The 23947-nt window shown below is 35.6% G+C and overlaps 1 protein-coding gene across 3 annotated transcripts in view; it reads left to right on the top strand.

Annotated features, from left to right (window-relative positions):
- ZNF148 (zinc finger protein 148) overlaps nt 1-23947 on the top strand; it is a 130148-nt gene that overhangs the window by 60190 nt on the left and 46011 nt on the right. For all 3 annotated transcript variants that reach the window (XM_082654207.1, XM_082654209.1, XM_082654208.1), the window contains one exon: nt 15568-15693. In XM_082654207.1, the coding sequence (XP_082510333.1) occupies nt 15568-15693 (126 nt within the window). The remainder of the gene's footprint in view (nt 1-15567; nt 15694-23947) is intronic.

The following is a 23947-nucleotide window of genomic DNA, read 5'->3' on the forward strand; positions in this document are numbered from 1 at the left end:
AGCTTGGGTCCTTGTCTTTTGAGGCGATTGCATTGGCTTTTATTGGGTCTGTATACTTAAAGAGGTACTCCCCCCGCCCACATTCAAATGCTTTTTACTTCAGCATACTCTTCGGCTGTCATTTTCAGAAACACATTTATTAATTGAGCTCATTTTAAAGAAAATATATGGTAATTTATATCAGTTCTCTAGGGTTTTTATTTTAAACAAGATTTTACTTGCTTGTATGGCGCTTAGAAAGTGTCCTATTTGATAGGAAATCAATATTTTAGCAGAAAATATGGAGTGAGTAATCTTGCTTTATAGTTTTTCCTGGTGATAGTCATATTATTGCTTATTGTTACTGATTTCAACTCACCTGGCAAGTCGATGAATCAAGGTATCTCCACTAGTAGGTTGTTTTAGAGAGCTAACCCAGAATGGTCTATTTTTCAGTATCCTCCAGTGCTCGTAAAGTTGTTGGACTCAATTTATCTTTTTCTTTTCCCCTTAGGTGGACATAAATTGTTAATAGAAGATTTCTTTTTGGATTCTTTAATAACATAGCCAGTCTCCTAACACTTTTCATATAGTTCTGCCTGATCTTTGATGTCTAATTGCTTGGTTTGGAATTGTGAGATAGTGGTACTGAATGAGAATTACACTCTTTCTTACATCAAGTAGTGCCCAGACTGTAAATCATTATAGACAAGGCTGTGATAGGGTCATTCTAGGTAGATCAGTCTCAGAGATGTCTACTTGGGGTTTTTTCATAATTGTATGATGAAGTTTATTATAAAAGGACTACATAGTCCTTATAAAAATTAAAATAGTATAGAAGAGAACAAAGAAAAAAGTAAAAGTTCCTTGTTTCCTACTCTGATTCCAAAGAGATAAACACTAATACTGATATCCTGGAAATTTTAAATTTATAACAAACGTACAGAATATGTGTCTGTATTTATTTCTATATAATGTGTTTTGTAAATATATATCTTATGAAAATATACATTTTGTTTTATACAAATTAGATGTTATTTTTATATACTTCTGAAATTTGCATTATTCATTTAATAACATTTTGTAGAAATTTCCATGTTATTGCATATAAAGCTTATTTATTTTAATGAATGATTAAATGACGTGCCTTATTTTATTTAACCGCTCCCCTATTGATGGATATTTGTTATTACTAGATTTGTTTGAATGAAATAATGATGAAAGGATCATGCTTATATATAGAGATATCTATATACACAAGCATGTTTCTTGTATCTGTATGTCTACATATTTGTAAAGCTCTTTCTCTAGGTATATGTCTTTTTATTGAAATACAGCATTCATACAGAAAAGTGCACAAATTGTAAGTCACGAATTTCCTCAAAAATGAACATACATGTGTAACCGATACATTAAGACATAGAACATTATCAGTATCCCAGAGGCCCTCCCCTTCTTGTATCCCTTTTAGTCACAACCCTCCTCTAATTCCTAAAGATAACCCCTACCCAAACACTTTTATCATGGTCAGTTAGCTTTACCTGACTTTGAATTCAGTATAAATAGAATCATGTACTATCTACTCTGATGTCTGATTTCTTTGTTTTACATTTTTTATGAGGTATGTCCATGTTATTGCATAGGTAGTTGTTTATTCTCATTTCTGTATAATTGTCAGTTGTGTGAATGTATCAAAATTTATTCATTCTAGTATATCTGATATAATAGCCATCTTGTTTCAAGATGTTGGCTGTTCTGAAAAGTGCTCTTTTGTTTTGGCTGTGCCAAGTGGCTTGCAGGATCTTAATTCCCCGACCAGGGATTGAACCCCGGGCCCTGGCGGTGAAAGCTCTGAGTCCTAACCACTGGACTGCCAGGGAATTCCCTGCTGTGTATATTCATGGCTGTGTCTTTCGGTGCATGTGCACACTCATTTCTGTTGGTTTTATGCTGCTTAGGATTGAGTTTGCTGGGTATGGATATGTTCAGCTATAGGAATTTCTGTCAGAAGTTTTTCTCAATGGTTTTGCCAATTTATACTAATTGCTCTGTATCCTTGGTATCTGTTAGGTTGCATTTCACTGATAACTAATGAAATTGAGTGCCTTTCATGTTTACTGACAATTTGGATATTATTTTTTTGTAAGGTACTTACTTGTTCATCTTTTGCCCATTTTTCTATTAGGTTTCTTTCTCTTACAGATTTGTAATAGTTCTTTATATATTTATTGGATATATATATATCAGTTAACTTTTCCACTCTTCCACTCTGATTTGCCTTTTTACTCTTTTGATGAACAGAAGTCAGTGTTAATGAAGTTCAATTTATGTCTTTTCCTTTTGGTGTTTTGTGTATCCTATTTAAGAATTCTTTGCCTGCCCCAAGGTGATGAAGATATTTTCCTTCGTTAACTTCTAGAAACTTTGATTTTCCTTTTCCATTTAGATTAACAATCCGTTTGGAATTGATTTTTGCTGATGATGTGAGATAGGGATCAAGATTTACTTGATGGCTTTTTCTTTTTTCCAACTCACCCATAGAAATTTTTTCAGTTTCACTTTGCTGGCTTAATGTTTCATTTCTTAGAATAACTTAATGCATTAAGATAACAATGAATAGATTTTTCTTTGATTAATACTAGGGATGTGTACTAAGACTGGACTTAATGTCTTTTTAGGTTTATAAAGTAACACATGTTTGTTGAGAAAATGTAAAAATTTAAAAACTATAAAGAAGATAATAAAAATTGCTGTAATCTTACTACTCTAGGATAATCACTAACATTTTGTTGTTAATATTTTAGTGTTTCCTTTTTTTGTTTGTTTTCTGCATATGTTGTGTTTATATAAAATGTGCTGTATATGTATTTGTGTTTGTGTAAAATTGTAAAAATATATTTATCAACATATTTATCTATATCATTTAACCTCAAACAATGAGCATCTCACTATGTCATTAATATTATTCAAAAGTAAGATTTCTAATTACTGTATGTCATATAGCTGTACTGTAATTTATCTCACTCTTTCTTTACTGGGTATTAGACTGTTCGCACTTTATTTATGATCGTAAATAATATTGTGATGTTACATGTAGGCGTTGTTGTCATGTGAGATTACTTCTTCAGTATAGGTTTCTTAAGACTCTTGATTATATACTGGCCAATTTATAGTCCACAAATGTTGATCAATTTATTCTCCCTCTAGTAGTGTATGAGATTCCCAATTTAATGTCTTTTTAAATGATCTGGGGTAGGAAATGTGAAATATAATTTCCAGATTTGTACGTGATATTGAGAAAAAAGGAAAACAACTGGACTTGGTCTTGGGTTGGGAGTGGAGAAGAAAATTAAAAGATGTCTTTAGATGGGAGACTGGGATATAATACAGCATATTGAAAGGCACGGGGAAGAAAAGAAAGGCAGGGAGTTTGGAAGGAGGTTCTGATGTGAAAAAAGTTTTTATTTTTAGCAGTATTGAGTTTTAGATAATAGGATGTCTAAGTGGAGATGTCTGTAGAAATTGGTAATCTTCTATGTATCTAAGCAATTACACATCTGCAGTTGTGTAATAATAATTAATAACCATAGATATTTATTTAGAACTTGAAGGTTTTCAGGGTGCTTTTTATGTAATCTCATTTGATTTTCTGATGTGTATAAGCTGGATATTATTATACCACTAATAAACAGATGAGGAAATGATTATGATAATCAGTAACATCAAAAAATCAACTATATATTGCTATGTACTATAATTGATGCTTTACATATATAATCTCTTTTAACTCTACAGAAGTTCTGTGAGGAATATTCCCTCCATTTATAGGTGAAGAAAGTTCCAAATGATTAAATTTTAGTTGTTTACCCTCATGCTGCTAGTATTACTCTTTGGGATTAGATTGTATTTCTTTTAACTCCCAACCTGTGCTTTTTTTATTTTTCCGTGCTACTTATGGAAGCCAAGTTTGCCCAATAATAATTGGAAGAGAAGGGATTGAAACTCAAGTCTTAACACTTCAATAAATATTGTTGACATTTTGTCTACTTTATTTTTTAAAAAATTATTTCCTTTCGCTTGAACCACTAGAAGTTCTTTCCACATTTTGGCAGCAACCTAACTATAGTTTATATAAGGGAAAATGGAATATGTTTGTGTAAAAATCTTTTTAAATAAGTTTGATTAATTTAGATTTTTAAGAAGCAGTTATATTGGGTTGGCCAAAAGGTTCATTTGGTTTTTTCCGTTAAGATGGTCTAGTAGCACTAAGTTGTCTTTAACTTCATTCGAAACAATTTTGTTTGATTGTATTGTGACAGCTGTCATATCAGTATGCATTAAAAAAAATATCAAAATTGGTGAATTTTTGTGTAGCCATTTTAATATTGGAGATGGAAGAAAAAAAGCAACATTTTTGGTGTATTATGCTTTATTATTTCAAGAAAGGTAAAAACCCAACTGAAATGCAAATGGAGAAGGTGCTGTGACTGATTGAACGTGTCAAAAGTGGTTTGCGAAGTTTCCTGGAGATTTCTCCCTGGACGATGCTTCTCGGTTGGGTAGACCAGTTGAAGTTGATAGTGATCACATCAAGACCTTAATTGAAAACAATCAATGTTATACCACGAGGGAGATAGCCGACATACTCAATATATCCAAATTAAGCTTTGAAAATCATTTGCACCAGCTTGGCTATGTTAATCACTTCGATATTTGGGTTCCACATAAGTTAAGTGAAAAAAAACCTTTTTGACTGTATTTCCGCATGCGATTCTCTACTTTTTTGGGGAAGCTTTTTGGGTTTTTTTTTGTGTGTGTGGTATGTGGGCCTCTCACTGTTGTGGCCTCTCACGTTGCGGAGCACAGGCTCCGGACGCACAGGCTTAGTGGCCATGGTTCACGGGCCCAGCCGCTCTGCGGCATGTGGGATCTTCCTGGACCGGGGCACGAACCCATGTCCCCTGCATCGGCAGGCGGACTCTCAACCACTGCGCCACCAGGGAAGCCCTGGGAAGCATTTTTTAAAAATTGACTAATTTATTTTTGGCTGCGTTGGGTCTTCGTTGCTGCGGGTGGGCTTTCTCTAAGTTGTGGCGAGCGGGGGCTACTCTTTGTTGTGGTGCGCCGGCTTCTCGTTGTGGTGGCTTCTCTTGTTGTGGAACACAGGCTCTAGGCGTGCAGGCTTCAGTAGTAGTGGCACTCGGGCTCAGTAGTTGTGGCTCTCGGGTTCTAGAGCACAGGCTCAGTAGTTGTGCACGGTCCTAGTTGCTCCAAGGTGTGTGGAATCTTCCTGGACCAGGAATTGAACTCATGTCCCTTGCATTGGCAGCTGGATTCTTTTTTTTTTTTAACATCTTTATTGGAGTATAATTGCTTTACAATGGTGTGTTAGTTTCTGCTTTATAACAAAGTGAATCAGCTATACATACGGCAGGCGGATTCTTAACCACTGTGCCACCAGGGAAGTCCCACGATTCTCTACTTAAACGTAATGAAAACGTTCTGTTTTTAAAGCAAATTGTGATGTGCGATGAAAAGTGGGTACTGTACAATAATGTGGAACGGAAGAGACTGTGGGGCAAGCGAAATGAACCACCACCAACCACACCAAAGGCTGGTCTTCATCCAAAGAAGGTGAGGTTGTGTATATGGTGGGATTGGAAGGGAGTCCTCTATTATGAGCTCCTTCTGGAAAACCAAGCAATTCATTCCGACGAGTACTGCTCCCAATTAGACCAACTGAAAGCAGCACTCATCGAAAAGCATCCAGAATTAGTCAACAGAAAACGCATTATCTTCCATCAGGTTAATGCAAGACTGCATGTTTCTTTGATGACCAGGCAAAAACTATTACAGCTTGGCTGGGAAGTTCTGATTCATCCTCCATATTCACCAGACATTGCACCTTCAGATTTTCATTTATTTCAGTCTTTACAAAATTCTCTTAATGGAAAAAATTTCAGTTTCTTGGAAGACTGTAAAAGGCACCTGGAATAGTTCTTTGCTCAAAAAGATAAAAAGTTTTGGGAACGTGGAATTATGGAGTTGCCTGAAAAATGGCAGAAGGTAGTGGAACAAAACAGTGAATACGTTGTTCAATAAAGTCCTTGGTGAAAATGAAAAACGTGTCTTTATTTTCACTTAAAAACTGAAGGAGGGCTTCCGTGGTGGTGCAGTGGTTGAGAATCTGCCTGCCAATGCAGGGGACATGGGTTCGAGCCCTGGTCTGGGAAGATCCCACATGCCGCGGAGCAGCTGGGCCCGTGAGCCACAATTACTGAGCCTGCGCGTCTGGAGCCTGTGCTCCGCAACAAGAGAGGCCGCGATAGTGAGAGGCCCGCGCACCACGATGAAGAATGGCCCCTGCTTGCCACAACTAGAGAAAGCCCTCGCACAGAAACGAAGACCCAACACAGCCATAAATAAATAAATTTAAAAAAAAAATACTGAAGGAACTTTTCGGCCAACCCAATAGTAATGGAAATAACACCAGATTAAGAGATACAAAATCGTGGTTTAAGTCCTAGGGTTGAAATCCAATAGCTTGGGTAAGACACTTACCTCTGTGAAGTTTTAGTTTCTTTATTGGTAACATGAGGATAAAAAATAATTCACAGATAACAGTAAGTAGGATCTCTGTTGCTGGATTTGGAAGACTTGGGTGGAAATTTTTGTTTCCCTTAGGCAAATAACCTTTCTCGGCCTTAGTTTTCTTATTTGTAAAATGGGATGAAAATGCTAACCTCATAGTCTTACTGTAGGATTAAATGCAATAGATTATACAGGATAGAGACCAAGAGCACCCCCCTCCCTCCCTGCATGCCCAATCATTGTATCCTTAGTACCTAGGACAGTGCCTGGTACATAGTAAATGTCAGATAAATCATAGTTACTATGCTGAGGAGGCATCACAAATTTGTAGAACACCATACAAATGCTGTTTTTTTAAAAAAATTTATTTATTTTATTTTTGGCTGCATTGGGTTTTCATTGCTGCTCACAGGCTTTCTCTAGTTGTGGTGAGCAGGGGCTACTATTCATTGCGGTGCGTGGGCTTCTCAATGCAGTGGCTTCTCTTGTTGCAGGGCACGGGCTCTAGGCGCGCAGGCTTCAGTAGTTGTGGCACGCGGGCTCAGTAGTTGCGGCTTGCGGGCTCTAGAGCGCAGTCTCAGTAGTTGTGGCACACGGGCTTAGTTGCTCCGCGGCATGTGGGATCTTCCCAGACTAGGGCTCAAACCCACATCCCCTGCATTGGCAGGCGGATTCTTAACCACTGTGCCACCAGGGAAGCCCCTGGGTTTTTTTTTTAATTGAAGAGTAGTTGATTTACAATGTTGTGTTAGTTTCTGGTTTAAAACAAAGTGATTCAGTTATACATATATATGTATATATGTGTGTGTGTTTATATATATGTACATATTCTTTTTCACATTCTTTTCTATATTCTTTTCCCTGTGCTATACAGTAGGATCTTGTTGTTTATTTTATATATAGTAGTTTGTATCTGCCAATCCAAAAGTCCTGATTTATCCCTCCTCCGCTCACTTTCTCCTTTGGTAACTGTAAGTTTGTTTTCTATGTCTCTGAGTCTGTTTTGTAAATAAGTTCATTTGTGTCACATTTTAGATTCCACATATAAGTGATATCATATGATATTTGTCTTTCTCTTTCTGACTTACTTCACTTAGTATGATATTCTCTAGGTCCATCCATGTTGCTGCAAATGGCATTATTTTGTTCTTTTTTTATGGCTGAGTAGTATTCCATTGTGTATATGTACCACATCTTCTTCATCCATTCATCTGTTGATGGACATTTAGGTTGCTTCCATGTCTTGGCCGTTGTACATAGTGCTGTTATGAACATTGGGGTGCATATATTTTTTCGAATTATAGTTTTTTCTGGATATATGCCCAGGAGTGGGATTGCAGGATCATGTGGCAACTCTATTTTTAGTTTAGAAAAATTATAGAATAGTTTTTTAAAACTTATTATGAAATAATTTTAGATTTATGAGAAAGTTGCAGAAGTAGTACTGAGTTCACATAATCTCATCACCCAGCTTCCTCTAATATCAAAGCTTATGCAACCATAGTACAGTTATCAAAACCAGGAACTTAATATTGGTAAAATACTATTAAATAAACTACAGACCTTAGTTGAATTTCATCTGTTTTTCCCCTAATATCCCTTTTCTGTTCCAGGATTCAGTTCAGGATTCCACGTTGTATTTAGTTGTATCTTCTTGAGTCTCCACCATTTCATGACAGTTGTTCAGTCTTTGCTTATCTTTTATGATCTTGATAGTTGATGAGTATTGGTTAGTTATTTGTAGAATGTCTCTTAATTTGCGGCTGCCTGATGTTTTCTTTCTTTTTTTTTTTGTCTTTTTAAAATATTTATTTATTTGACTGTGCTGGGTCTTAGTTGCAGCATGTGGGATCTTCAGTTGTGGCATGTGAACTCTTAGTTGTGGCATGCAGATCTAGTTCCCTGACCTGGGATTGAGCCCAGGCCCCCTGCATTGGGAGTGTGGAGTCTTAGGCACTGGACCACCAGGGAAGTCCCTGCCTGATGTTTTCTTATGATTAGATTGAAGCTTTCATTTTTCGACAAATTCCACAGAAATGTCCTCTTCTTAGTGTATCATATCAGGGACTATAAAATGTGGATGTATGTCTTATTACAGGTGATATTGCACTCTCAGTACTTTGTTAACGTCATATCTGCCAGTTTTTCCCTTAAAGTCACTTTTTTCTTCTTTGTAATTGGCAAATATCTTGTAGGAAATAGTTTGAATCTGCTTAAATATCCTATTTCTACTGATATTTTTTCCTACCTATTTAAGCATGCATTGGTGGATCCTGCCAGTTGTAGTTATTAATGTAGTGTTTGCCTAAATGTGAATTTGTATTTTCCTCATTCCTTCTATATTTATGTTAATTGATGTCCCTTCTCTCCATTTAAAAAAATTATTTCCATTTATATCAGGATGGATATTGCCTTATTCTTTGAGTTATAATCTGGTATTGTCATTTATTTTTTTGCTCAAGTTGTTTCAGCTTTGCCTATTGGGAGCTCTTTCAGACAGACCCTTGTGTCCTTTTGACCTGTACTCTAGTTTCTGGCACCACAAGATGTTCCAAGGTCATCGTATAGTTTTCTTTGCCCAGCTTTGAAATCAGTTGCTTCTCCAAGGAGCTCCATTTCCTTTTGTTTGGATAATGGTATTTAGAAACTAAGTTTTGGATGCTAGTTGTGTTGGATTTCATTGCTTCTCAGTGATCTCAGCTGACAGAGCTAGGCAGTACATGTGTGCCTACTGACTCACACATGCACACACGTCTATACTAATTTCTTTATGTTGGTTGGGCCCAGGCACCTGTATTGAAAGAAATTGAATGGAGAAAAGGGAGGGAATGCAAAATATAGTTAAGATGTATCTAGCTCAGTGGTTCTCAAAATTTCTGGTCTTGGGGACCCCTTTATTCTTAAAAATATTGAGGACTCTTAACAGCTCTTCTGTTGGTTATATATATCGATATTTACCATTTTAGAAATTAAAACTGAGAAATTTAAAATTTTATTTATTAATTTATCAGTAACAAATCCCATTACATGTTAACATATAGCATATTTTTAATGAAATATAACCCTTTTATAAATAAAAAATTTCGTGAGAATTCGTTTTACAATTTTGCTGCTACATACTCATAAGAGGAGAGTGAAAAAAAATAGGTATTATAATGGAAGTATTTTTGACCTCATGGAGCACCCCACTGGAAAGGGTGTCAGGGATTTTCAGAAGTCCCTGGACGAAACTTTGAGAGCCACTGACAGAGGTGTACTAAAACTCTTACAAAATAAAGGTACATATATAGTAGAAGGATGGATGCAGAAGAACTTGTGTGAGGAACAGCAAAGAACTTAAACCATGGTGCTATAGAAGTTAAAAGAATAGAATTTCTGGGTAGGTTGGGGGTGGTCAGCACTGTTTCAGGTAAGATAACTTGATTTGATCACTTCTTCCACTTCATCTTATAGTTATCTAAATTGTAAGATGATGATATAGCAACCAAAATACAAATTTATAATGAGAAATATTATAGAGAAGTACACTAGAATGTTTGTTGTGAACTGTGGGTCCCTGAACCTTTTCAAAAGCAAAAGATAGTTATGGACTTTCTCAGACCCTGACAAATGTAGCTCCTTTCAGAAGTTTGAATGCAGTCGGGTCAGGCAGAAAGGGAGGGTTATGGTTCATGATTCACATAAAGACCTGTCCATCAATGTGCTGCTTTTCTTCCTGGCCCTATTCTGTGGCTTCGTGAGCTTGGAGTTAGAAATCTTCCTGTTGACTGGTTATATGTAACTGTTCTTTCCAAAACCATCCTGGAAATAAACACGCATACACACAGAGATATATTCTTGGTGTTAAATTTCTCTTTTTCTGGACTCCATGAATACTTCTGAATATTGCTACATTATTTAGGCAGTATATTTGCAGTACAGTTAATTGTTTTATATCTTTCTTTTTACATTTAAACACTTGTAGTACTTGTGGTCACTTTGATTCAATTTGCTTCCTAGGCAGTATTTTGGAACCGTTTCCTTCTAGCGATAGTTACACGTTCTTCTTATATGACTACATACTGTTTTTACTCTCAGAATAACCATTTCTCTAAGTTTGGTGGCAGTTATTTTGCCTATATGCTTATTACTACAGATTATTCTTTTGAAAAGTTTGGCCATAAGAGGAAGGAAGTTGCTGGAAATATTTTGGTCCACAAGAATTTATAGGGTAAATTTAAGCGTGCTTTTAGGCAGAGAAGTAGTTGGTGAAGTAAGGGAGATTAGTTTAGAGAGGCAGTGAAGCTGCAGAGCCTTAGAGATGGGTGGTAATGGAGTCAGTAGCACAGAATGTAGAGGAAAGCACAAGATGCTTTCTTTTTTCTTAAACAGGGGTGGGAAGATGAATGAGAATACCTAAAAGAGAAATTGAAAATTGAAAGGAACATATGGCTCCAGAAATGGGGAGATGGTAAGAACAGATACTTCTGCCAAGTGACCTAGGTCTTTTCTGTAAAGTAGATCGTGTAGAATCTTGAAAGCTGAGCTGGGGAGAGTATAATTGATATTATGGGCAACAAGGAGCTATTGTAGATTTCCTCACTGGGGAAATGGCAAGAAAACAGTTTTATATTAATTTATTTGTGAAAGAATACATTGGTAGATGATAATGCCCTAAAGTATCAAGGTTGATAAGGCTACTTTGAATGAAATGCATATGGACGTAGGATATTGAGAATGAAGTGAAAGAAGAGTCCAAAGTGATTATAAGGGGTCACCTTGTTTGGGAGTTAGGGGTAGATCAAAATTTGCAAACGACATGAAATGTTCTTCACATACTATGTCTGGCAACATTATTTTAGGTATGTTTAAATTTGTTACATCGCTTAATAACATTATTGAGTGTGGAAGAAAGTTGTTGGGAAGAGTAGCATGTTTGGAAGAAAAAAATTAAAGGGGGATAGATATAGTTGCAGTTATTTCAGATCTCATGAATTTCTCCATTTGGTTCCTGCCCTTATTCCCTGTATCATTCATTTAGATTGAGCCAAATATGTGCCATTTTATTCATTTATTAGTGTTACTTGTTTTTTTTTTTTAAGGCATCAAAACTTCCCATCTCCATTTTAAGACCTTTGGAAAGGAGACCTTGTCATAGAATGTGTTCTCAGTATCTAGTATTTTTCTCTGTACATATTAGAATCTCAGTAAATTTAAAGCTTCCATTGTATTACTTTAGACTGACTGAATTTAGCATGTAGCAGGTACTTAACAGCTGTTGAATGAATAAGTGAGTGAAAGCTGTTATGAGAAATACAAAACAAGACTATCTTATTTTCAGATACCAAGGTAAGATACAGGTACATGAAATAGTAAAATATAAAAGACATGAAATAAGTCCTGAAAGAGAAGGAGTCATTCTGGATTCTGGGCGTGATTTACTAGTGATTAGAATCAAGGGAAAGATTTTTTCAATATAGAGAGGCCTCTTTATGTTTAAAGTTGGGAGAATAAAGAGAGAGTGATCAAAAATGAGGAATACCTCAGTATAATTAGGAGATATATATTAGAACTAGCAAGAATGAACCAGCTTGGGCAGTGGAAAGGGGTGAGGAAGCATGGGCTCTGCCTCTTGATAGGATGTTGGGGAAGAAGTTAGATGAATATACAAGGTAAATATGACATGGGAGTCATGCCTGATGGCTTACCCAGTCTCAAAGTGGAGATCCAGAGGGAGCTTTGATCAGTGGATGAGCAGGGGTCTTAACAGCTTCAGGTGGAGAAGCGTCTGGGTTTAGTGAAATCTTATGAAAGAAGTATGAGTAGGGTGATTGACAGTATTGATGGTATTTCTGGTTTGGTAGTGAGAAAAGCATTGAAATTCAGGCTCTCAAATGTAGGCAGGAGGTTGTACATGGCACTAGGTGAAATGGTAAAGATTAAGCTATGGGGAAGAAACCAGAGGTTTTTCTTGCCTTTGTTTTTTAATCTGACATACTTCCTAGCCTATTGATTTTCTTGATGTTCCAATGAATGTTTAAAAAATCCAGCAAACCTGTCTTTTCAACTATCACACATCTGCAAATGCCTGCTTTGATTAACTATACTTTGTTTTATTTTAGGTGAAAAGTAACACTGTACTTGATTTTCTTTTAAAGATAGTTCTCAAGGAAATAGTAGGGAACTTATAGATGAATTGTTGTCTCTTTTGTCATGCTTAAGAAGTTTACATGTTTTTATAGATTATTGTAGTCTTTCTTGGGCCAAAGAAGATTCATTTTCCCAGACTTTTTGCACCTCATTCTTTCTAGTTGCCTTGTCATTTTCATACCCATCTCTTTATGTTTATGGATTTACCAACATCCTTTCTAAGCACCTTAGGCTGGACCGTATACTTTAGTGTGTGGTTGTGTTATATGTAGAGATTACTTTATTCCATTTATGAGTGATAAGCCTGTTGGACTGTTCTAAACATGTAACTTGCTATGTGCCTGTTGGTATTCACAATGCTTTGATTCACTGATACTTCTAAATTTTGGTCTGTGCTTTCATATTGTTAAAAGTGTACCTTATATTTGTCAATGCTAGTACCAATATGATCACTTTCCATATATATGAAAATAGATAAAAGGTTCAGATATATGAATTAATGTTTTTCACTGTGTGCACATAAAGGTTCTTCCTTTGTTTGTGATTAGCTTCTTATTGAAGAACTTATTTGTGAATCTGTCTTACACTCTACTCGACACTTTTGCTGAAAAAAAGTTGGTCTCTTATTTTTTTTAAATTAATTAATTAGTTAATTTATGGCTGCATTGGGTCTTCGTTGCTGTGTGCAGGCTCTCTCTAGTTGTGGCGAGCAAGGGCTACTCTTTGTTGCAGCACATGGGCTTCTCATTGTGGTGGCTTCTCTTGTTGCGGAGCACGGGCTCTAGGCGCACGGGCTTCAGTAGTTGTGGCACGTGGGCTCAGTAGCTGTGGCTCGCTGGCTCTGAGCGCAGGCTTAGTAGTTGTGGCGCACAGGCTTAGTTGCTCTGTGGCATGTGGGATCTTCCCGGACCAGGGCTCGAACCCGTGTCCCCTGCATTGGCAGGCGGGTTCTCAACCACTGTGCCAGCAAGGAAGTCCCCGGCTCTTTCTTACTGCTGCATGCTATATTTTCATGGTTTCTTTGTAATTTATAAGTTGACAGAAATGTTGGAACTACTTTTTGCTGCAACATAAGACCAGAGTAGTTCAGCAACTGCTTAGTCTGTTGTCATTTCTCCTTGTCTCATACCCAGTTTCAATAGTTGTATTTCAGTAAACATCACTTCAAAGATGGTAACATGTCTGTGTTCCAAAGCCTTGTTGGAGGTGACCTTACCATTCTATTTTATGTTTCAAATAATTACACCAAAAGAAGCCATAAGAATGGTCATTAGTACGATTCTCTAACCTGATAGAAAGAATTATTAGCTAAATAATCATTTACAGTCATGTTTTTATGCCTAGGTTCTCCTTGATTTGCAATTCTCACGCCCCCCACATTTCAGGAATTTTTGAAAACTTCCAGTCCTTTATTTGGTTAGTTTGAAATTCCTTGCTTATGTTGCATTTCCCTCATGAACCCCTCTGCACAGCTCTGTCTTCCAGCTTTACACTATGAGTCTGTAAGATGTTTATAACCTTTTGCACCCCCTTTTTAAGTGTATTTTTTGAAAATGTAGCCATTAGCACATTGTATTTCCTGGACTATTATCAAGATTTTTTTAAAAGCTTATAAACAACAGAAATTTGTTTCTCACTGTTCTGGAGGCTGGAAGTCCGTGATCAGGGTGCAAGTATGGTCGGGTGAGGGTCCCCTTCCAGGTTGCAGACTTCTCGTTGTGTCCTCACATGGTCGAAGAGTCAAGGATTTTTAATGTATTTCAGAGCTTGTTGGTTGAAAGTTTCTTAGTTTTAAGATACTTGTGTTTTCATTTCAGGGATAGGTTGAAAATGTAGCACAGCAGGATGACTGTGCGCCATCAATTCTGATGAGAATTGATGCTACTGTTAATGATCATAGAACCTCCATATATTTTTTAAATTAAAAATTTTTTTTTATTTTTGGTTGTGCCAGGTCTTAGTTGCTGCTCGCGGGCTCCTTAGTTGCGACATGTGTGCTCCTTAGTTGTGGCACGCGAACTCTTAGTTTTGGCATGCATGTGGGATCTAGTTCCCTGCCCAGGGATTGAACCCACGTCCCCTGCATTGGGAGATGGATTCTTAACCACTGTGCCACCAGGGAAGTCCCCATATTATTTTTTAGGACACGCAGCTCTTCACATCTGTGAGAACTGAGATCTAAAGATGAGATAAGATTGTTGACATCTTAACATTTCTTGTTATCATGTAGCTAGAATTGTGTCTTGTACATTGCAGGGGCCTAAAACCATATGCAGTTCTTTAAACACACATTTGATGATGGTTGTAGAGGCCAGGAAAATACTGGCTAAGATATTGCCAAAAACATTGAACTTAAAGATAATTAGATTTCATTGTTAGTTTATCATTCCTTTTTTGATGAGATTACCTTTTAGAATTTTGTGTTGTTTTTGTGATGTTTTGTAAATTGAGAGAAACCCATCATGAAGTCTGAATACCCCTTTTATCCCCCAGTATTTTATTGATTTTGGAATTTAACCTTTTTTGTGCCTTTAACTTTAACATCAGTTTCCTTAAATGAGGGAGTGAAATTGTGTGCTCACTTCTGCTTTATTCTGCTAGGTCTTAATTATCTTTTCCCAGGACATTTTAATCTTTTTCTTTCCAGATAAATTTTTGTAAAATCCTAGTTTATTCCCTCAATTTATATACTGTTGATTCTTACATATCAATTACATATTAATGAATTCTTCAACATACTCTTGCACACACAAATAATCATTTTGGGAGCACCTGTAGGTAGGTTTAGCAAAGGATTAAGCATGCAATGGCTTTTTGTCACAATAGACTTTTTGTTTATTTCTAAAATTGGCTTTTTTTTTTTAACAGATAAGTGTAAAGCAGGAAATTACTTTTACTGATGTATCTGAGCAACTGATGAGAGACAAAAAACAAATCAGAGAGCCAGTAGACTTACAGAAAAAGAAGAAACGGAAACAACGTTCTCCTGCAAAAGTAAGAGAATATTTTAAGGTGGTGGTTCCTAACATACTACTCCCATACAATTGCTTAATCTTATTGGCAGGAATCTGGCTGGACCATAGGCAACATAAAAGTCTCATATGGCTTAGTAAAGTTGGAATGTTGCATCAGCTTCACCAGGAGAAAGGAAGGGACGCTTGCCTGAATAGAGGTGGTGGGCCACTGCTTTAAATTTTTCCACTTCCCTTTCACCGTGTTTTTTTTTTTTTTTTTGAAAACAAACTTTTCTTACCCCGTGTCTCTCTTTTCTTTAAAAACTAACAGATGGTATGCAGTGCCCTTGCTTCTCATTCATATTAGTTTTACTTATGTTAATATATGGTTTCAGGAAAATTCAGTATTGATTCCTCATTAGGAAAAGGTTGTGTGATAACTGTGCTAGAATAGAATGTAAGCTCCACCAGGGCAGGGACTAATTTTATTCACAGCTATATCCTAAGAGCCTGGAATAGTAGGCCTAAGGGACTCTCAATAAATACTGTGGGTGAATGAATGGATTAATAAATAAACAACTGACCCGTAAATACTATTAGGAATTGCCTGCCTTTTTTCCTTTTCAGTACAGTAGTAGTTGACTATATGTAGCATTTTGGTATTCTGGGGAAGTCTTTGAACTCTGTATAGTATAATTTGTATCTTTATAGTTATTTTTCATCTTTTGTTTTCTTCCCTCGTGTAGTGAAGAAGACTTTTTAAAAAAGATTTTATAACATGACCTTTTTATTTTGAGGGCTACTTGTTTTTGTATTTGTGATTTAAATCATAATCATCATCATTATTTGTATACTTTTGGACTCAAATGGTGTGCTGAACCCAGTTTGTACTGGCTTGCCAGAGCTGATTGCTGAGTTTTCAGGAATTTTGCAAGCTGGTGCTAAAACCATTGGTAGCTTGAAATTAGGCATGGTGAGAATATTTACACCATGGAAATCAGCAACGCAGCCCACTGACTCCTTAAACTGTTGTTAAACATTTACCAACATACCACTGCTTTTGGGATATATAAGCGTGGGTACTGTTTGAAAAATATAGAGACTAAAATAACCCATAGTTACATTTCCTAGAGGTGAATACCTTAATTTTCTGCAATATTCCCTTTCTATTTTCAAATTTGTGTAGATTGTCTGAATTTCCTGATTTGTAACTTAAAGAGTATGTAAGCTATTTTTAAAGTTATTAAAGATTTTTTATAACGATTTTATTACCTGCATAATGAATGTATTATTTTTTGATATATCACATTATATTCAGTGATTGCTCTGTTGTTGGAAAGTTGTTTTCTCTTTGCCTTCATTTTAAATCATGCTGCTCTTGAAATATTTGTGTATGGATCTTCGTGTACTACGAAATCAAAGGGCGTGAACTTTTAAAAAGGTTTCTTTAAAAATAAATGAGTACATAAGCAAGGAAGCAAGCAAAATAAGTAAAGTTTCTTGATAATGTTACTCCTTCCAGAAATGTTGTATCAGTTACATTGCTACCTGCAGTGGACCTAAGGTGTGTTTGTCCATACTCTCACCAGCCTTGAGTATGAAACTTTGTTTTTTTTGTAGCTTAAGATGGGTGTCTCATTATAGTTTAAATTTTAATTTCTTTGGATATTGGTCATACTAAAACTTGTGTTTTTTTCATAATTATTGACATTTTATATTTCATGTTTTGTGCTATCCCTTTATGCCCCCCTTCCTTTCTTCCCTTTCTTTTCTTGAGGTTAATATTTTTCTCAGTGATATATGAGACTTTTAAAATTTTACATTAATGAATACATCAAGTTCTTTGAGGAAAAAATTAATTTCTAAAATTGAGATAGTGATTATGTTACTTTGGGTTCATTGCTGATCTATGGGGAATCTATTTCAAGTCTTTAAAAATAATATATGTAAGTTGTACATTTTCCTTGATGTTTCATTGCCATGTTTTTCTGATACTATGCTTGAGTATAATTCTGAAATTCTGACTAAAACTCAGATTATTATCTTCTAGTAGGATGTTATTTGGAATCTTTATATGTTCTAGGTAGTACAGATCAGATTTTTACAGTTTAAGCCATTTTTGCTTGTCTAATTTGAGATAAAGTCATTTATAATGTATTATCAAAATATTTCTAAGGACATTATTTAAATATTTGTATATATATCTATGTAGTTGCTAGATGAAAGATTTGGCCTATTCTGAGTATACTGTATATAAGAAAATGTTTTGGGCAGTCTTTTTAGAGCAGTTCTTAGGAGGCTGAAATGACTGGAAATAATATATGGCAGACATGGATGTGAGAATAACAAAAACAATTATTTTTAGATTGTCCTGACCTGTTACATGTAATAGGACAGAGAATGGTTGTGGTCTGTTTTTAACACTGGTCTTGCAGTGTCCAGATGAGTGGTTTTGTGTCTGGAGTCTCAGAACTTTGAACATGTGTTTAAACATTCACACTTCTGATTTTTCATTAAAGTAACTCTCCCCTTTCTGTATGAAGAGAAAGAAAACCTTATCTCATGTTTATAAATCAATGTGTTGCTTGTTTTAAATTCCTTAAAAACAGCTTTAAGTTTCTCAATTAATTGTAATGTATTATGCTTAGAGGACTCCACTCTCTGCAAACACTTTTCCCAAATCTTGGATTTTGCCATTACTAATATTTTGAGTATATGTTACCATTGTGTCATGTTAGATTGGGGATCCATACAGGAAGTATCACTGAAGTTATCTTATGGACTTTTAGTAAAAATATTAGAGCTTACACATCCATGTAGACCTGGTCCCTTCCAACTAAGCTTTGTGGTGAGAAATACTGTAATGTTATGTCATTTTTAGCTGCCATGAATTTTAAGCAGTAGTTGCTTCCTGAGCCTTTATCATATGGCAAAGCTTAGTCATCTTAAGGTAGATTTGACACTTGAAAATTGCCAAAATACGTTTGGCAGCATGTCTGAAGAAGAGGGTAATCAAGCTAGGGAATGTTATCTTGATCAAGTTATTTGATACTGTCATGGAATAAGTTGTTTTATGAAAGCAAATTTTCTATATAATAAAAACTTGTCCCTTTTAAATGTTTAATTTTATTTTAACCACTTAGTTGGAAATCTTTAATATGTTGTTTTCTTTTAAAACATAGTACATTTGAACATAATTCAGCTTTTAATGCTTTGGGGTTGATGTTGTAAACATTAAAGAAAAAATCATACGTATCATAGTGAAGCCCTCTGGGAAGACTGAGATGTTAGGGCTTTTTTCCCCTCATCCTGAAAACTCCTGACTGCTAGACTTTAAGAGTTTTTTGACTGCTTATAATTGCTTCACTGTCTCATTCCTTAATGATATACTATTCATTTTTACATTGCTGTACCCATGTGGCCACTTAACATCACCTTCCATTGCCCCTTTGACTCTTTTTTTGTTTTGTTGTGGATTAGGACTACAGAGAACTAAAGTTATTAGAAATGTATGAAAAGTTTTAGTAGACTTAATTCAGTCTCAGTGCATTCATGTTGGTGGTTCTCGTGGCTCTGCGTTAGATCACCCATAGGTCTATTCCAGTTATAAATACGCAGGCCCCATCCTTGGAGATTCTAATTTAGGGGATTTCCATTTATACTAAGAGTCCAGGGTGATTATGGTTTACATTTTTTTTTTTTTTTTAAAGATCACCTAGTCTTTTTTTGTTGAATTTATTGTCCTGACTTTAATGTCATGTCCCTGCAGTACTTGGCGAGGTCAATTTTCACCCTCTTTTTATTGTTCTTTGCAAAACCTCACATAAAATGGTCTACCCTTCCACCATATTTAACACTACTGTAAGAAATGAAATTGCTTTCCTACTATTCTGGTTCATTCTCTTTTAACACTCTTTGCATACTAAAAAGGTTGCTCTCAGCTTTTCTTGTTTTCCAAACATTATAATAATAACAACTATTTTTATAGTGCTCTTACACACACTAGTATGTGCCAGGCACTGTTCTAAACACTTGATATCATTAACTCATTTAACCCTCACAACTCTGAGTACTGTTTTTTTTTTGGAATTTTATTTTATTTATTTTTTTATACAGCAGGTCCTTATTAGTCATGTTTTATACACATCAGTGTATACATGTCAATCCCAATCGCCCAATTCGTCTCCCCCACCCCCACTGCTTTCCCCCCTGGTGTCCATACGTTTGTTCTGTACTTCTGTGTCTCTATTTCTGCCCGGCAAACCGGTTCATCTGTACCATTTTTCTAGGTTCCACATATATGCATTAATATACAATATTTGTTTTTCTCTTTCTGACTTACTTCACTCTGTATGACAGTCTCGATCCATCCACGTCTCTACAAATGACCCAATTTCTTTCCTTTTTATGGCTGAGTAATATTCCATTGTATATATGTACCACATCTTCTTTATCCATTTGTGTGTCGATGGGCATTTAGGTTGCTTCCATGACCTGGCTATTGTAAATAGTGCTGCAGTGAACATTGGGATGCATGTGTCTTTTTGAATTATGGTTTTCTCTGGGTATATGCCCAGTAGTGGGATTGCTGGGTCATATGGTAGTTCTATTTTTAGTTTTTTAAGGAACCTCCATACTGTCCTCCATAGTGACTGTATCAATTTACATTCCCACTAACAGTGCAGGAGGGTTCCCTTTTCTCCACACCCTCTCCAGTGTTTGTTGTTTGTAGATTTTCTGATGATGCCCATTCTAACTGGTGTGATGTGATACCTCATTGTAGTTTTGATTTGCATTTCTCTAATTATTAGTGATGTTGAGCAGCTTTTCATGTGCTGCTTGGCCATCTGTATGTCTTCTTTGGAGAAATGCCTATTTAGGTCTTCTGCCCATTTTTGGATTGGGTTGTTTGTTTTTTTAATATTGAGCTGCATGAGCTGTTTATATATTTTGGAAATTAATCCTTTGTCCGTTGATTCATTTGCAAATATTTTCTCCCATTCTGAGGAGTGTCTTTTTGTCTTGTTTGTAGTTTCCTTTGCTGTGCAAAAGCTTTTAAGTTTCATTTGTTTATTTTTGTTTTTATTTCCATTTCTCTAGGAGGTGGATCAAAAAAAGATCTTGCTGTGATTTATGTCAAAGAGTGTTCTTCCTATGTTTTCCTCTAAGTGTTTTATAGTGTCTGGCCTTACATTTAGGTCTCTAATCCATTTTGAGTTTATTTTTGTGTATGGTGTTAGGGAGTGTTCTAATTTCCTTCTTTTACATGTAGCTGTCCAGTTTTCCCAGCACCACTTTTTTTTTTGGCTGCGTTGGGGCTTGAGAATCTCAAGTCTCAATAGTAAAAGTTTCTGGATAAATGAGGTATTACCACCCGACTTTGCTATTGACTTATGTGAATTGGGTGATGACGTTTTCCACCACAGAAGGGTTTTATGAGGATTGTTGAGTTCACATTGATGAACTCTAAGAATCCTTTTCAGTAAAATATAACAATATTATCTTAATCCAGTATTATATATGCTTTATAGGTCTTTTCAAACTCTTTAGTAATAGAATGAGGTAGAGCAGAGTGCTTTTTGATTACCTTATTCTGAAATGTATCTCCTTTTTCATTCTCTCAGCAAATAATTTGAGTGCCTGTTATGTGCCAGGATCTCTTATCAGGTACTGAAGAAAGGAACTGGGTTTTTTGTTATAACACTATAGGTGGTCTGAGTAGAAATTGATTTTTCAGAGTTGTGCTGAACTCAGGAAGGAAGAGCCTGTCCCACAAATCAAATAGATTATGAATTATATAGAGAATCCATTCCCAGCAATTTATTATACACCACTGGTTCCCAGAAAAGATTAGTGATTTTAGTATCAAAAAGATTCTAAATTGAGTGATTTAAAATGAGGAAAATTTAATTGAAAGAAGGAGAGAAATAGATATACTAGCTATTTGTCAAGCTTTCTCCTACATGTTAGCTTGATTGTGGAAGGAGTAGCCTTACGGTAAATAACTGATTGTAAGAATGGGGATGGAAATAAGGAATAGTACTTAAGAGAAAAACGAAGAAGAAAATTAGTTAAAAAAAAAAAGTATTAGTATTTTATTTATCTAATTTCTCCAGGGAATTTTGTATTCTGGGTAAATAATTTTTCCACAGAATCAAACCCTAATTTTAAAAAATATTTGGATGTAAACCTTCCTTTTAAAAAATTCACATGCTTCTTTGCCTGATATTTAGGAAATATGAGAGAAATAACCTTTTCTAAGGCTCAGGGTCATTCTCCTGAAAATCAGTTATTGATATCATGTTATATATACCATGCTTATGATATAGTGAATTTCATGTTCTAGCACTGGCAAAAGCTTGCCATTTAGAAATGAAATTTGTTAATAAGTAAAATCAAATGCTGAGAGACAGTAAAAATCATGGAGAATGAAAGAAAGTGACAACGTGAGGTGGGATATTAACGATAAGTAGGATGGTCAGGATGTTTAGGTGGTTATTGCTTTGGGCTACTTTGTTATTTTGTTGTATGTCTTTGGGCTTGCACTCTTCTTCCATTTCTAGTTGGATTTGGAGAGTAAAGTGAACTTTAGATCTCACTCCCCACCCTCAGTTGCAGTAAAACAGCTCATAATAGGTGAGAATTTTAAACTGTCTCCTCCAAATTGTTTTTGGGGTTTTGGTGGTTTAGAAATTGATTTAAGAATGTATGATAAAACTTATAATCATTAGTTTAAAATATGCTTTAACAATTTCAGTAGTACATAGTATACATAGAGTGGGGAAAATCACATCTGCCTTTTAAGAGAATAAAACTTTCTCACTGACGGGTGTCAAGTTTCAGTTATTTGGTGGCAGTGACCCTTGAGGAGTCAAAAATCTCTAAATTGAATAGGCAGAGGTTAGTGCTTCGTTGGATGAAAATTGGTATATTATTTAACATAGGCATTGCTATGTATATAGATAGCTAGCTGGGAACAGATTTGGCTCAGAACAAAAAATATATCTGCTAATGGACCGTGAGGTTAAGAAAGAAGATTAATTGAGGAGTTCCATTTGGTATTGAAATATTCTACTGAAAAATTCTGTTTTAAACTTATGAAACAGTTAAGGAAAAAAATCAAGTATGCTGAGTATTGTTTAGACTATTACTAATTTCTTTACTCTTGATGAAGCCCGGTTGCTTGATCTTTATAACGTACCATATTTCTCCAAAAGCAGCAGTGACAGGAGTCAAGACAAATCATGTGGAGATATTATAGCAGGCACCTTAGGGTTTAAACTTGGAAATTTCAAATTCTTCCGTTGTAATGGTGCTCATATGTTGAAGGGAAAAAGAAAAGCAAAAACATTTTATGGTACTCGTAGCAAGTAAGCCTGCTAATCTCAGGCAAATCCACTTACCTGGTAGATCACATTTTACTAAAAGATCTGGAAAGGATGTGAACAGGAAAAGAAACCAAGTCTATACCAAGGAAGATAATTTTACCTGTATTAATGAGCCATTTCTGTTCCACCAAGGAACTTTGTTCTTTACATAGCCATTTCACTATGTTACTACTTAGTGAATTTGCAGCAAGTTTTACAAAGAATAGAGTGGTAAGCTGTGAGGATGTTTGGTATGGGTAGTAGGCAGCCATATCAACAGACATTTATAGAGTTTCACTATGATACCGTTTGGGTACTGGGGTTATAGTGGTGAGTAAAACAGACAAGATCTGTCGGTTATATTTAAAACATTATAAATTGGAAGAGCCACTGGTGTTCTTCTGAGGCAAGATAATTTTCTTTTATATTGATACAAAGATGTGTGTTACCCTGGCCTAAGAAAAGAAAAAAATTAATACAAAATTAAATACAAAATGTTCAACAATTTGATTTTTGTGTCATTGAACTTACAAATATGCTAGATTTTTCAGTCTGCTTATTCACAAGTCAGTGTTTGCTGTTTCATCCATAAAATCCACCTTGAATTAAGGCTTGAGTCCACAGTGAAAGGCAGCATTACCCCCAGTGCCAGAAAACAATGACCTAGAACTCCTTAACTCTTCATAAAAGGGCTTTGTATAGTCAAGGATTACATCCGTTTCACATTAAGTAACTTGGGCCGGATTTGTTCCTTACAAAGCCTTTCCTTGCAGTTGCTATGCCACAGAAAGCTATTGAGTTGCCATGTTTTTGGCACTTGGATCTTCTTATTTGTTATCAACATATGCGAAAAAATACCTGGTGCTATCTTGTTTTTAATCTGTTTCGTATAAAATGTTTAACATCTTTTTGTTACTTATTTTATGT

This window comes from Grampus griseus (genome assembly GCF_964374135.1).
Source record: "Grampus griseus genome assembly, chromosome: 5".
Classification (NCBI taxonomy): Eukaryota; Metazoa; Chordata; class Mammalia; order Artiodactyla; family Delphinidae; genus Grampus; species Grampus griseus.